The following is a 15,211-nucleotide window of genomic DNA, read 5'->3' as shown; positions in this document are numbered from 1 at the left end:
AGGAGATACGAAATAAGTAGGGAGCAATAAAAGCGGCGAGCTACCGCGCTAGCGGCAGAAGTTAGCGGTAAAAGGAAGCAGAGTATTATTGGGCGTACCTGAGGTAATGCGACCGTTTAAATTCCTTCGTGGCTGAAATTGTGGTTTTCGGGATTACCTTTGAATTCAACTATATTCACTGCTGGCGTATTAGGGAAGTGGAAGGTCTAACTCTGCTAAGATAATTTTTAGTCTACATAAGGATGAAAATTGATTTTGACTGAGGTAATTAGTATGATGTTCGTGTTTAATCAGAGAGATGTTTTCATCCCACTAATAATAAATCCTTCCGGTATTCTCATTTTTTGAAAATGTTGCGCATAACATAAAAGTATAAATCATTACATACTGCATATTAAGTAATCACATGTCTTCGTGGAATTGATGCTGTGGAATTGAAATTATGGTGGCAACATACAGAAGATAATGAAATGTATTAAAAGAAAAAAAAAGTGATAATGAATTTTTCATCTACAAATAGTATTTTATGAAATCGTGCGGTAATTATTTTTTCTTTAATAGCTTGAATAATTGTTCGATGTAACGAGTACTTCAAGACCAAATAATACTTGCCGTCATGACCTCAAAATATCGTACAAACAACGTGAAGTAATAGATTGCACAATAGAGACAACGGACTTGATAAGTAGCGCGATCTGTGCCGAAACGTACAGGCTGGTAGCACCACAGACGAGATATATGAATAGACATTTTAGTGTCAATACCCGACGTTACCGATAAAGCATGAATTCTGAGTATTATTAGCACAAACGAAGTGTTATATATTCCATTCATATTGCGTGTATCTATATTATTTGACGGGAATAAAAATATCCAATGCTTCTGTTTAAGGTTAAGGGATAAATATAACAGTTATGAAACATGAAACGGAAAAGTATATATTTTTTCACTTAACTATAAGATAATTTATTCTAAATGCATCGTTAATGGACATTTTATTAATGTTACTTTTTACATATTCTTGTTGTATCAGCGTGATTTTCGTGGGACACCAAGTCTCATAAGATGTTAGGTCTATTCTTATATCTCGTCTGTGATCTACATACATACAAATGTACAGTAGATGCTCGATAATTGTCGGTACGTTAATTAATCACGGTGATCACAACGATATATTAAGATTAATAAATTGTCGGGAGAATGTTGAAAAACGCGGGAGGTTTTTCTCCCCGCAAATCGGGAGCAATTTTTTAAGATATAAATCGTTAAGATACGTTAACATTCGGCGCCAACTATTTTCCGGTGGCGCCAGAGACCCCGTGTGGTGAACCGTGGGGTCATAGAACCCCCGGTGGAGGCGCCAGAGACCCCGTATGTGTGAGATGTACCCTCACGAGCAAAGTTATTGAGATATCTGATTGATTCTTATAAAACAGATCAAGAGCAATTTTTTGGTACCATAATATTTGTGTAAAAAGGTCGTTTACTACCTCTTTTGTTAACAACAAAATGTTACTTTTTCTTTTGCGAATATCTCATTAACTATTAACGGTGCTGGGGGAGCAATTTCAGATTCGGAAGGAGCAAATTGGGAGCAATTTTTTGAGATATAAATCGTTAAGATACGTTTACATTCAGCGCCAACTATTTTCCGGTGCTTTACATGTATATCGCTCCAAAAGGCTCGTGTCACGTTAAAGCTTTATTTAAATAGATATAAATAAAATCGTTGCTTAATCATTTACGCTATAATATAATTTAGACAACGTAAAAGTTCATCAAAATGTACGATCTAGATAATAAACGGTCACAAAAATTATATTTATTTTATTTTTCGTATAACTTCTACGATTGTCGGTAAAACAGAATGAAGCGCATAGATCATGACGAACACACATGTACATATGTTAGATTGTGTACAATGTGTACTAAACGGGAACATTAGTCACTGATTTTATAAAATTTATGAAATATTTATTGACAACTATAACTGAAACTGCAATAACAAAAATTGTACTTTTATAAATCAGACTAGAAAATTTCTATCATACCGATAGAACGAACATTCGAAGACGTTAGATCCAACCAAAGTAGACCGCCTTGGATAGTTGGATCCCTTCCGTTTGCGATAACAAAGCAACACGTGTATGTATAAGTGCATCGAAAGCTGTCACACATTATAAACGTCGATCAAATCGCGTGTGTAATCAATTACGACGACGACAGCGAAGATAATGAATTTATCCGACAAGCTTGTATCAAACTTTCTCAGTATCATGTAAAGTATCATTTCTGAAAACTCATTAGAGACAAAAGTGTTTCATATTTGTAAGTCTAGAAGTGTGATATGTGACAGTTAGGACACTAACGAACTGTATCCTTTTCTGATGTCATGCAATTATTTAAACAAATTTTTTGTTTTACGAGCATTGTGAAAATACAATTATTTCGTGTAGTCATAATTATCATGTCCTTCGTGTAATAGTAATAGACACTATGAATCAGATAGTAGAACTAAATACATAAAACAGTGATTCTTGCTTCATTAAATCAAATTACGCTTAACTGCATTTATAGCCAACATTCTAAACCCCTCCCACGTGCGTCAGATTATTTTCTGAGTCAAGAAAATCCATTACTTGTCTGTCATAGTACCTGCTTTGTTCAATTTATATAGTTGTCTATTTGTGTACTCCGGACACACACCTCTAATCATTTCCATGAAATATTGTACCACTATCGATTGATAAGTATAATTGTGTACATAAGAATTAATGATATAATCAATGAAAATTTCTGGCATAATCTAATAATGAGATTTTATATATTATTACTTAACTGTATGTTTCTAATATATGCACATTAGTGTTTTTAGTATATATTAGCAATAATGTCTGACAATATATCAAATGAAGAGAAAACTGGGAATTATACTATAGAACATATGATTTCTAATGATTCTGAGTTTGATGATGCATTAGGTGTACCTGATTCTTTGGAAGTTACACTCAATGAAAATGATACCACTAATGCTCAGAGCAAAGAGGATGTTGATAATAGAGGTAGGTTTGAATGTTTGTTATTATTTGTCGTTCTAGTTTCTGTTATACCTATTAACTAACTTAATATCCTAAGTATGTTAATAATATACGTTTGTCTATTGTCATTCTTTGTTATCATTAGAATGTCTTGGTGTGATACCTTTTGCTGCAATACATGAGTTACCGAAAAAATTCAAATGTCAAAACCGTAATGTGTTCATTCCTGGTGAAGAGGTGCATGTGAAAATTATAGATAATGAACGTAGTGTAACAACACATCCCTTGAACCCAAATCTATATACTATAGAATTCAGGCATGGTCTATTCGTTTGGACAATTAAAAAACGTTACAAGCATATTCAGAATTTACATAATCAATTAAAACTGTACCGTGCTAGCTTGGATATACCATTCCCAACTAAAAGCCACAAAGAAAGAAGAAACAGCTTGAAAAGTTTAGTGGATCTCAAAGAAAAAAAGGGTCGTAAAGGAGCTTTACCAAGGTATATAGTTCACGTATACATAAAAAAATGTTAGTTTCTTTCCCAAATAATGAAAAGAAAAATTTATTTTATTTATATTCATTTTACTTTTCAGGTTTCCAAATAAACCTGATGTTCTGGTACCTTATGAGCAGCTAGATCATAGGAAAAAAGTGTTAGAAGAGTATTTAACTAATTTATTAAAAATAAAAATTTATATGCATCATCCTGAAACTGTAAGCTAATATATTATCATACTAAACGGACATTATCTGCTATGTATGTAAAACTTCTGCGAACTACTTTCAGATCAACTTTTTAGAGATTTCACACTTATCATTTATAGCAGATTTAGGAATGAAAGGCAAAGAAGGATTAATTTTAAAACAAACAGGTTCAGGCGCAAAGACTAGGTGTAATTTTTGTGGTCTGTTGGAAGGCATGTGTTGTGTTAAATGCAGTCATTTTTGTACATATCTATGTGGAAAATGGCATTCTCGTCATCTTGTCGTTAAAGATACCTTCGTCGCCTATATTAGGCCTAAAGACGGTAGCATTAAATCAGTAATTTTAATGGATAATGGTTTTGGAATCAGTTTTGGTCTGTATACAACAGGCTTAAGAAATGGTATGCAAATTGTGAATCTTAGTAGGCATATAGTAATTAAGTGTTGGACTAGAAGAAAGGCCAAAGAATGGATGGAATTTATACAAGATGTTAGTAACAAGGAAGGTAAGCTCTTTAATTAACATAAAGTATTCAGAGTACTGTACAATAATAATTTATATATTTATAGGACGGTATTTTATACAGTCGAATCCCCACAATTCATTTGCGCCTAATCGCTCAACGATACCGGCCTCTTGGTTTGTCGATGGATCAAGTTACATGTCGTCTGTAGCAGACGCGTTAGAGAATGCTAAAGAAGAAATTTTTATTGCAGACTGGTGGCTATCACCTGAAATTTATATGAAGAGACCAGCAATCAATGATGATTATTGGAGACTAGATAGAATCTTACAAAGAAAAGCTGTAAGTTCTACTAAAAGTTTATAGTTATTAAAATTACGTAAATAATTACATTAAGACTAACTTATATATTTATTGAATCAATGCTAACACATGAAATCAAAGGAATTCTAGTAAGACCGATAATCTTAATTAAAATGTTATTTATAACTAAGTATTAAGACACCTATTAAAAAATATTCATATGTTGTATTTTTCAGCTCGAGGGAGTAAAGGTATTTGTAATGATTTATAAGGAAGTAGAAGTTGCTCTAGGGATCAATAGTTTCTATAGTAAACAACGGCTCGTTGAAAAATGTCCAGATAACATTAAAGTATTGCGTCATCCAGATCACGCAAGAGTAGGTGTGTTTCTCTGGGCGCATCATGAAAAAATTGTAGTTGTTGATCAAAGCATTGCATTTCTTGGTGGCATTGATTTATGCTACGGCCGTTGGGATAATAATGAACACAGATTAGTAGATTTAGGTAAAACAAACTAAAAAGTAAAATAGTTTTAACCATTACTAAGTCATTCACCTTTCTGTAATTGTAGGTTCAACGCACCACTCTAGTATTTATATTCCATCCAGAGGAAAATGTACCAATACCAGTAGTAAGAAAGTGTCCAACTCAAAAATATACAAACATGTCTTGCTACCATTAGCTATTGCAACTAATACAATTGTAATGGCCACTACGAAAACAATACCTGTATTGTAAGATCTACTTAATATTAATCATGAAGTAATATTAAAAATTACAAACAAAATATTCGAAAATTCGCTTTTCCAGGCCAATGACGAGTTCCAGAACGATAATGCCACTACAAATACCACAATTAAGCCCAGAAGATTTAATGTTAATGTCTCAAACAAAAGATATAGATACTATGAAATGCAATACTCCAAACACAGAACGAAAGAACCTGTTTGGTATGGCAAAAGATACCATGGGAAAAGTAACACAGAACATAAAATTAAAAAGGCAAGAATTGATTAATATGGTGTACAATCCAAACGAGGAAAGTAGTGACGAAGAAGATGTTGTAGATAGGTAAACCTAGTTTTTTACCGAAACTTGTTACTCTAGAATCAATGAATGATTAAAATATTGATATTTTTCAGTGGTACATTAGAAACTGCAATTGAAACCAGTGAATCAATGATATATAATGAAGAAGATACATTTTCAGAATACTCAGGAACGGCTAAACTGTGGCTCGGAAAAGACTATACTAATTTTATTGTTAAAGATTTTAACGATCTCGAGAAACCTTATCAAGATTTAGTAGACAGAAGCACAACTCCTAGAATGCCATGGCATGACATAGGTGTTATGGTACAAGGTGCATCAGCAAGGGATGTTGCCAGGCACTTCATTCAACGTTGGAATGCAATTAAGGTAAATACTTGTAAATTGTCCCAACAATAAAATGGTTATATAGCGTTATTCTGTATTTATAGATGGAAAAAGCAAAATTAAACTCGTCTTATCCATTTCTGCTCCCAAAATCGTACAACGATTGCAGAAGTTATGCACCATTTATTGAAAAAGCTGCTGTGCACAATGTTGAGTGTCAAGTGTTGAGATCAGTCAGCTCTTGGTCTGCTGGTTTTCTTGATTCGGAAACTTTGGAACAAAGTATACAAGAAGCTTATATACAAGCTATAAGTAAAGCCGAAAGGTCGGATTAATTTGTGCAGTAGCATTAAGTTATGCATCCTTGCAGTTTGACTATGTATTGCTTAACTATCAGTTGTTCTGATTTTTACAACTGAATATTTATTTTAGATACATATACATAGAAAATCAGTTTTTCATTACATTAGCATCCATGGAACGAACTACAGTGAAAAATCGTATAGGAGAAACATTGTTAAAACGAATTTTAAGAGCTCACCGAGAAGGCGCTGTATTTAGAGTATTTGTAATTATGCCACTATTACCAGGTTTCGAAGGCGAAGTTGGAGGACCTAGTGGTACAGCCTTACGTGCTATTACGCATTGGAATTATGCTTCTATATCCAGGTAAAAATTCGTTATAAAGTTTTAATTCAAAGATGTTTTTCTACGTGTTTTTTATATTCTAATGTCGTATTTTCTCAATTTTTAATAGGGGCAAAGGTGCCATCTTGAATCGTCTAATTGATGCAGGGATAGAAGACCCTAGTGAATATATTACATTTCATGGATTGAGAGCGAATGCCAAGTTGAATGGTACATTGGTGACAGAATTAATTTATGTTCACAGCAAACTATTAATTGTAGATGACAATACGGTTATTTGTGGTTCAGCTAATATTAATGACAGAAGTATGATAGCGACTAGAGATAGCGAAATTGCAGTAATAATTCATGTAAGTGCTGTCAATCCTATAGTACAAAATTTAATTGGTAAATCTTCATAATTGTTGTCTAATTATAGGACCAAGAATTTGAAGACGGGCGAATGAACGACATACCATTTCCTTGTGGTAAATTTGCAGGATCGTTAAGAAAACAGTTAATGTCCGAACACCTAGGGTTACTCGAGACAAACAAAGATATAGATATAACTGACATAATTCGAAAATCATTTTATAGAGATATATGGTGCTCGAGAAGTAGTCAGAATACGGAAATTTATGAAGAAGTGTTCCATTGCATTCCCACAGATAAAGTTGTTAATTTTTCTATGTTAAAACAATATCAAGATGAAGAACCACTTTGCTTGTCTGACCCACTTTTGGCTCAAGAAATGGTTGACAAAATTAAGGTATAGACTGCGACAAGAATTTGTGTAAATATTACTCTTGAAGAATTTGTAATATTTCTTGTAATTATTTTAGGGCCATTTGGTTCACATGCCACTGAACTTTTTGTGTAATGAGGATCTGAAACCTGCTGCTGGTACAGTAGAAGGTATTATGCCAACGGCGTTATGGACGTAAATAAAAGTTATACAGCATTTTTACAATTTGTTCAACTTTTACGAATATGTTAACGTACAATATTCTGTTGTAACTAAATATTTCATCATGTATTTCATAAAAATACAAACACGTACCTTCTATATAATAACGTAGAAACAAACTGTTTTTGTACAATTAGAAAATACTTATTAACTTATTGATTACAAATGAGCTTTACTTCAACATTCCATACAATCTACCTCTTTAAAATGAAATAACTATTACTAACGAAAAATTTATTTTATTTTTTCGACGATGTAGAAAGTTTTTTAATCGATATTGAAATATGTCCCGTAACAAATCAAACAGTCTATAATTGTACTTAATCGTAATTTTACCAGTTTGACTTTTGTATCACATTTTACACCATTTTGTAATACTATGTATTTATTATTGCGAATGTACTTAATAAAAACTATGTGCACAATTCTACATCATTTCATGTTTATTTTTGAAATGTTATTTGTATAAATACGTGCATAATTGAAAAATTCAATATATGTACAGCCGTTTTTATAATATACTAAACAATTTTGTAATTTACTTACTACTTTGTAAAATAATATTTAACTTTTTAACAAACACTATACTATATAGTATATAGATCAGTGATTGGATGAAGGTCTATTCTATACCTAATCGGTGGATGTATGCATGTAGTGCCTCCACTCAGCTGTGAGAATCTCCCACTACAGCCCCATTAGAAAGAAAAGAAAGCTACTCAAGTTATTGTCTTCTCTCTCTAGTGCCGACTTTATCCTATCATATGTGCTGTGTAGTTTCTTAAATGTACACTCTTAAAGTGAAGATAGCGCTTCTTGGACACTGTTGAACAGCATTGAACAGTTACTTTAACCAACTTTAACCAGTTTAACACACTTTAACGTGAATGATGGTGATGGTGACTGAACGTCCTGAAGGTGACCTGTGTTTGAGAAAAGTTTGAAGAATATAAAGGAATTTTATTTGAAAACAAAGAAGTACATGACTTTACTGTAAAAAAGTATGTTGCCTTTTAATCTTGGGTCACCTGCAACATCGAGCAATACAAATTTCGGATTTGGACAAAAGTAAGTTTGAATAAGTCTCCGGTGTATATTAATCTTAATATTATAACAAAATGAAAAAATTTATTGTAATTCTTCAGACCAGCAACTGGTTTTAATTTAACTAGTACACCTTTTGGTGCAACTCCACCAGCATCGACATTATCTTTTGGAGCTGCTTCAACCCCAGCAACAACTGCTGGCCTTAGTTTTGGATTTAGTAGCACTCCTACAGTGTCTACGCAACCACAGTCAACTGGCTTAGCTTTAGGATCAAATACAAGTACCACAACAACTACTAGTACTGGGTTATTTCCAACACCAGCTACATCTGCACCATTGTTTACTGGACTTAACTTTGGCACACCTGCAACAAGTAGTAATTTAACATTTGGTGCTTCATCAAACACAGCTTCCACAGGAAACACTACTTTTTGTGCTCCTACTACTACAAGTACATACAACACACAAAGTCAATTATTCTTTTTGAATCCATTGTTAAAAATGTATGTATATATATATATAGGATTTTATTTTTATAGCATCACTTTTTGGTGCATCTGTTACTGGCGGTGGATTATTAGGATCAAAACCAGCTACTACTGCTACAAATATAACAAATAAAGGCTTAGGAGGTTTAGATGTATCTGCAAGCAATAAAGGTCTTTCACAAGGAAGTGGTAATCCAGCAACTGCTAAAGAAAATGTTTGGCCACCGGAATTAATACAGACAATAGATAAATTCAAGTAATTTATGTATAAGATACTAAAAAGACAGATACATTAAAATTGAATCACATTTATTCAGTGTATATTTTTACTTTAGGGAATTCGTAAAAGAGCAAAAGGTATTGTCTTCAGATATAGCAAGGGGTTCTGCAAGACCGTTAAATCGATGTGCAGAAGATACAGCATTACTGATGGAACTTTTAACTACATTAGCAGGCTCTGTCCAGCGTGATCGTGCTGCAGCTGATAAGTTAAAGCAAGATACTGCCAAAGCATTACAGAATGCTGAAATAGCTCAAAGAACACATGATACGCCACCAGGATTACAATATGAAAATAACGCACCATTGTTATTCTTCATGGAATTAGCTGATAGTTTTGAACATGATTTAATGCTATTCAGATCTCAAATTGAAACAACAGAGAAACATATACAAACAATGATGACTCCAAAAGCTCTGACACCACAAGGTAATTCTTATTGATATTTTTATTTAAGACATAGTACTGTATCTTGTGACTTTCTTTTAGAATTAACGATGGCTATGAGTAAACTTCATGAGTCTTTGGTAGCTGTTGCTGGTAAACTGCAGGGAGTGCATTCGAAAGTACAACAACACAAAGAACAATATCTTAATTTTAGAAAATATGTTTTAAAAGACAATACAAACGTTTTTGAAGATATTAAAGTAGACGGAAAAACGTCTCGAAGTAATATTGGGAAACTTACAAGTGGTCCAACTCCATTTGGACCAGGTATCTTATATAGCTGATTATTAGTTCATATATTTCCGGTATCGTTCTTATTATTTTATACGTTATAATTTTACTTTTACAGGAAATAAAAGTTTTCTCTCGTCGACGACATTAAATTCTAACAGATCAGGAAGTTATGAAACACGAAATCCATTAGGTAAATAAAATACATATATGATTTCATGATATTGATATATCTTTATGTTGAAAACGAAGTCCCTAAGACAACGTATTTTCGTTGTTTCAACCACCCCATAACCATCTCCTACCTTCAGGTCTTGCGTGGATTTAGTATGAGGTAGATTTACTAACATATAACACCCTTTTCGTAGATAGTAAATTTGTTTGTGGTTCTGTAAGTTGTAAATATGTTTTATTTTATAGTCTTATTTCTCTGATTTGAATTTGATTTTTCCTTTCCAGGAAAAGAATAGAGGATCTATTTTAGTTTGTAAGGTATTAAATTTTTACTTCAGTTCCTTTGTGTATTGTCACTTATGAGGAAGGGTGTAAAGCTTGTGCATCTAACATATATTATACACAAATGCGTATATATATTTTAATACTGACATAAATATTTTTACTGTTTTGTACCTGGCATTAAGAAATGGAAATGTGTGAAAAGAAATTGAAACTTATGCTTGTTATGTAATGGCTGTATAGTTTATATGTGCTTTAACTGTTATTCTCATCAACTGTTACTCTCAAAAAAAGTTCGCTTTGACGAAAAAGTGTAGTATTTCATAAAATATGTGAACTTTGTATCAAGTACAAAAATCCTTCAAATGTTTTATGGGTATAACTAGATATTGATTGCAATAAAATCTTTTTTAACTCTCGCACGGTTGTTAACGTTCGTAAACGCGCGCATAAACACAATTGAAGGTGAATCCAACGAACCTGATGCATTCTTTTAGCCAACCTGGATATGATGCAATTTATACATATGTTATAAAATAATTAAGAGCAGTAATTCTGAAATAAATAAAAGACAAAAAATCGTCTGAAGAATAAGTACAAATGGTATGTCAACAACTTTTACATTTTTATTGTAAAGAAGAGTTAATTTTCAAAAATCATGAGCACACTAGGTGCAGCCTCCTGTTTCTGCAAAGACACCGACGATCATGCGAAAGTTAACTATCTACTGTTGTCGATATTTGTAAATAATATATTATTTCTGGTAATAATTAATCCATTGGTATTGGTGCATAGCTTCAAATATTGTATGCAAGCTGAACTAACGTTTTAAAGAGATTCAAAATAATTCAGTATACATGTTGTTACAGTTTGGGGAAATACAGTACCAACATCATCTGCTACTAACATTAATCTAGGCCCATCATTGAAACCACCAACTGCAAGTTTGACTTTTAATACCCCAACAAACCTTACTGCACCTTTACCAACAAGCGAATCAAGTTCCAGTTTCCAACTTCAAAAACCTCCTGTTGGTAATAAAAGAGGGAAACATTAAATTGTGTCTATATTAATTTTTGTACTGCTCTGAATTGTGTTTAATATATTGTTTTTCTACTTTATTTTTTTATATTGTGCAACATCGACTTTTTCATGTAGTACTGGCCAAATTTTTTGCACTAACAAGAAATTGTTGGCGTATGTATTACATTTTCACAATAAGTATTCACAAGAAAATACTTCGTTTTTAGTTAATCTGTCTACTGTGATAGAATGAATGATTCATAATTCTCAATTTACTGCATACGCGCGATTTCATTCAAAAATGTTTATTCTGAAAATTGTTTTATTAGTCAGTTACTGCAAAGTACATTATTTTTACAAAATAATGTAAATATAAAATTTTTATACAAGATATATCCTAATATTTAAGACTCCCCACCCGACGTATGCGTCCAATACTTTCAGGATCAAAAGCGCTCGCATGCACTTGTAAGTTAAGATGAATACAAAGTTGACAGCAAGTGACATCAGCAACATTAACAGAGTAAAAAGCGATTACGCTAATGCGATTGCATTCTTATATTAATGTCACGATTTCGTACCGCAGAGATGTGCTTTATATGTAAACTACAGAACACCATGGTACCATTGTTCTTGAAGACCAGTCTTGTTTGGTTTGATTTTCTACCAATGATATATTCCATGCTTTAAACTTTAAAATGTAGAGTTTCGGAGGTGTATTCCCTACCAGATTAAACATTTAACAACCGGTAACTAACATATAAGATATATTGATTTTGTAAAAATAAAAAATTCATAAACATATATTGCAAAACTTAATCACTGTCAAAGTATTTCAATTGCAGAGATCCTAACAAGCTCTTTATCATTTTTTAATTCATAATCATATTTTCTTAGCAGTATACATTTTCTTCTACTTATTTCAGGCCGAATATTTAAACAGCTTATATCACACGTGTAAAGACCTGTTTATATCGCCTTCCGACGACTATACACTGTTTTCTCAAATAGTGTCCCACGTCTTGGACATTTAGACCTGTGATACACAAAAATTATTTCAATAGAATTAGTTATACTACATCAGTTGTAAAAAATGTAGAAATAACTATAATTTAGAAGCAATACCAAATATTTCTTCTTTTTTTTTCGTGTAAATCCTCAATCGATTTCTGAAACGACGTTTCACGTTTCTAAACATTTCTAGTACATATGATACATTTATTTAATAGATAATATTACGAATAAATTTTATCATTACTGATGATTCTATGCTATATAATTCTAAACTATAAAAAATTTGCAATTGAATTTTGTTATTTAAATATTCTGCAAGAAAGTGATTTTGTGTACAGTTAAAATTGTTTATATTAAAAATTTATACTGTAAACATATACTGTTATTCTTTACTTATTATGACTACAGGAAATATTAGCTAGTTTATGTATCTTCATGTTTAATATTTATAGTTGAATGTATTTGGTCCCTGTGGCAAACAAATTAAAAAGGTATGTAATATGAAAGATTATTAAAAAAAAGTTGTCCTTTTTTGTAATGAAACTATTATTAAACATTTCTTCGTAGTTATTAAATAGCACCAACTTGTATTATGGGTATTAACAATTTAAAAGCATCTTGAACGTATGAACTTGCATTTGAAGCCTGTATAAAAAAAAGGAGGCAATTAATTTTGTGTACCATTTAAACACAGTTTATATAATACTAAAATATTTTTCTTACCTCCATAAAAATAGTTGTTACATTAGTTTTAATATTATCTGGCGTATCCTTAGTTTTAGAAAGTGTATGCAAGGAATCACAGTAAGTATTGGCTAATATTCCGATTTTATTAGAAAGAATATGTGTTAACTGAACTAATGCATCAGCTTCGTTAACAGTGCTTCTACGTTCCTTGATTAAAAGTAATTCTGCAGTTTTATGAAATCTTTCTACAGAAAAGGCTGTAAATTGCACCAAAATTGAAATGGCATGTTCAAATATTTCTTCATCGGTATGTGTGACAGCTGGTGCTAGATAGGCTTCGGATTCCTCGCAAATCTAATAAAATAAATTAATTTAAATAGTATGATTGAGTTTATATATTAGTATTGTATTATAATTTAATGTTTCTCTATAAGAAAAATTCACACATATCTCTATAGTATTTCCTCAGACTTTTTGGTGCTAACAAATTCAGGGAAGATATTTACAGTTCTACTTCCAAATGATTCATTCTGTCTACATATATGTGGGTTTATATGTAAGTTACTTACAGTATGCAATCTTTCATATGTAATATTAACTCCAAGATCATTACAGATTTCCTGTAGCCTAACTTTCAAATCAGTTATTTCACCATCTTTTTCGTCATCATCACCTAAATCACATAATTCTTTAACTTCTTCTAATGTTTCTTGAACAGAATTTAATTCAGTAGTATTCAAGCCAATTAAATGCTGTTGTATTTTAATATTACTCTGCTTTGACAACATTTCGAGTGCTTCTAAGTGAACAAGACCTTGATAATCATCAAATAGGCTTTCAAAATGTACTTTCCTCATTTTTTGTTTTTCTTCAATAGTTTTTTCAACAGTTTCTGCTTTGTCTTTAGCTTCTCTAAGAACTTGTGACAAGATTGGCTTATCCGCTTCAATCTTAAAAATAGCTCTTTTCTTCTTTAAACCAGGATCACCTTCCTGTAATACTTCCATTGTTTTCTTACCAATAGCTTCTAATGTATCTAATCCACCAGTCATAACTTTACTTCCAGTCGACTCAACTAATTTTGTTATTGAAGAGACACCTGACATAAGGTTTCCAAATCCAAAAGAATATTCCTCAACTTGTATAATAATTATAGAATTTTATTAATGTATTGATTATATATTATAGTATGTATTATTATACATGTAACTGTTTTGTATATTTGAGTGAAATAACTAATTAGTGATTCATTGTTCATAAAACATTAAATAATGATAAACAATGAAAATTTCATAAAACAAATATTTTACCACTGGATGCAGAATCATCTTTGTCACTTGTTTCATCAGATTTAGGTTCCTCAGTTGCAGCAATAGATTCTTCTAAAAGTGTAAGTCCATGCGATACGTGACTAGTTAATGTAGAAACTCCAGCAGTTGCTGTAGTGAGTAGTGAACTTACACCCCAGTTACCCCAACCCCATCCTTTAAAAGAATTTTGGTTCTCTTCTCCTGCTAATGACAATCTTTTTAGTATCGGCTGTAATTTTTCTTCAGTTAATTCTTCAGGTAACTCAATTTCATTTCCAAGACCCTCCCAACCTTCAGGTTTAAATACTTCTTTAAACTTTTTTTCTGATTTCATTTCTTCTGGCATTTCTTGTTCGGATAACTCGTGTCTTTTCAATGATTTTGTAGATACAACTTGTTCTTCTTCTGTTAATGTACTTCCTTTATTAACATCTGCTGTCATATTATTTGTATTAAGTGTAATATTATTACTTTCTGCAATATTATAATGCGTATTATGCTTACCACAAGTGCTTCCACTATCACTTTCTTTCACTTTCAAAGTGATAGTATTTGCATCTGATCCTGCACATCCTTCTGTTTGTAGATTGGAAAATGTAACCTCATTGTCAGTTCTTTCCGCATTAATTATCACTTGTTCATCTCTTTCATTATTACACACATTGTTAATACTGTCATCTTCCTTCTTCTTAAGCGTATCTTTATCAGGTCTCTTTTCATGTTTTATTGCATCCATGTCC

The 15,211-nt window shown here is 31.9% G+C and overlaps 3 protein-coding genes across 5 annotated transcripts; 2 read left to right on the top strand and 1 right to left on the bottom strand.

The window, feature by feature from the left end:
• The first annotated feature begins 2,349 nt into the window (after nucleotides 1–2,349).
• Nucleotides 2,350–7,465, top strand: LOC107195121 (phospholipase D2). The gene is made up of 15 exons (XM_015584902.1): nucleotides 2,350–2,374; nucleotides 2,867–3,062; nucleotides 3,184–3,544; nucleotides 3,639–3,759; nucleotides 3,833–4,256; nucleotides 4,321–4,556; nucleotides 4,754–5,021; nucleotides 5,089–5,251; nucleotides 5,328–5,588; nucleotides 5,660–5,936; nucleotides 5,999–6,219; nucleotides 6,327–6,563; nucleotides 6,652–6,892; nucleotides 6,961–7,290; nucleotides 7,364–7,465. The coding sequence occupies exons 2-15, from the start codon at nucleotides 2,891–2,893 to the stop codon at nucleotides 7,463–7,465; spliced, it is 3,414 nt and encodes a 1,137-aa protein (XP_015440388.1). The 5' UTR covers nucleotides 2,350–2,374; nucleotides 2,867–2,890.
• An 860-nt stretch (nucleotides 7,466–8,325) lies between these two features.
• Nucleotides 8,326–11,558, top strand: LOC107195190 (nucleoporin p58/p45). 3 transcript variants are annotated; one of them, XM_015585005.1, is made up of 8 exons: nucleotides 8,326–8,556; nucleotides 8,634–8,986; nucleotides 9,075–9,279; nucleotides 9,359–9,732; nucleotides 9,793–10,017; nucleotides 10,100–10,174; nucleotides 10,441–10,473; nucleotides 11,307–11,374. In XM_015585005.1, the coding sequence occupies exons 1-7, from the start codon at nucleotides 8,492–8,494 to the stop codon at nucleotides 10,449–10,451; spliced, it is 1,308 nt and encodes a 435-aa protein (XP_015440491.1). In that variant the 5' UTR covers nucleotides 8,326–8,491; the 3' UTR covers nucleotides 10,452–10,473; nucleotides 11,307–11,374. The 3 variants fall into 3 exon arrangements, with proteins under 3 accessions (XP_015440491.1, XP_015440483.1, XP_015440474.1); XM_015584997.1 differs by lacking the exon at nucleotides 10,441–10,473 and having other exon boundaries at nucleotides 8,661–8,986; nucleotides 11,307–11,558; XM_015584988.1 differs by lacking the exon at nucleotides 10,441–10,473 and having other exon boundaries at nucleotides 11,307–11,558.
• A 1,470-nt stretch (nucleotides 11,559–13,028) lies between these two features.
• On the bottom strand, nucleotides 13,029–15,030 carry LOC107185278 (protein FAM114A2). Its single transcript, XM_015572940.1, has 4 exons — nucleotides 14,475–15,030; nucleotides 13,731–14,299; nucleotides 13,198–13,515; nucleotides 13,029–13,119 (listed from the first exon to the last, which is right to left on the bottom strand). The coding sequence occupies exons 1-4, from the start codon at nucleotides 14,911–14,913 to the stop codon at nucleotides 13,045–13,047; spliced, it is 1,401 nt and encodes a 466-aa protein (XP_015428426.1). The 5' UTR covers nucleotides 14,914–15,030; the 3' UTR covers nucleotides 13,029–13,044.
• Between the last annotated feature and the right edge of the window lie 181 nt (nucleotides 15,031–15,211).

This window comes from Dufourea novaeangliae, unplaced genomic scaffold (assembly GCF_001272555.1).
Source record: "Dufourea novaeangliae isolate 0120121106 unplaced genomic scaffold, ASM127255v1 scaffold18, whole genome shotgun sequence".
Taxonomy (NCBI): domain Eukaryota; kingdom Metazoa; phylum Arthropoda; class Insecta; order Hymenoptera; family Halictidae; genus Dufourea; species Dufourea novaeangliae.
This window is presented reverse-complemented; position numbering and strand designations above follow the sequence as displayed.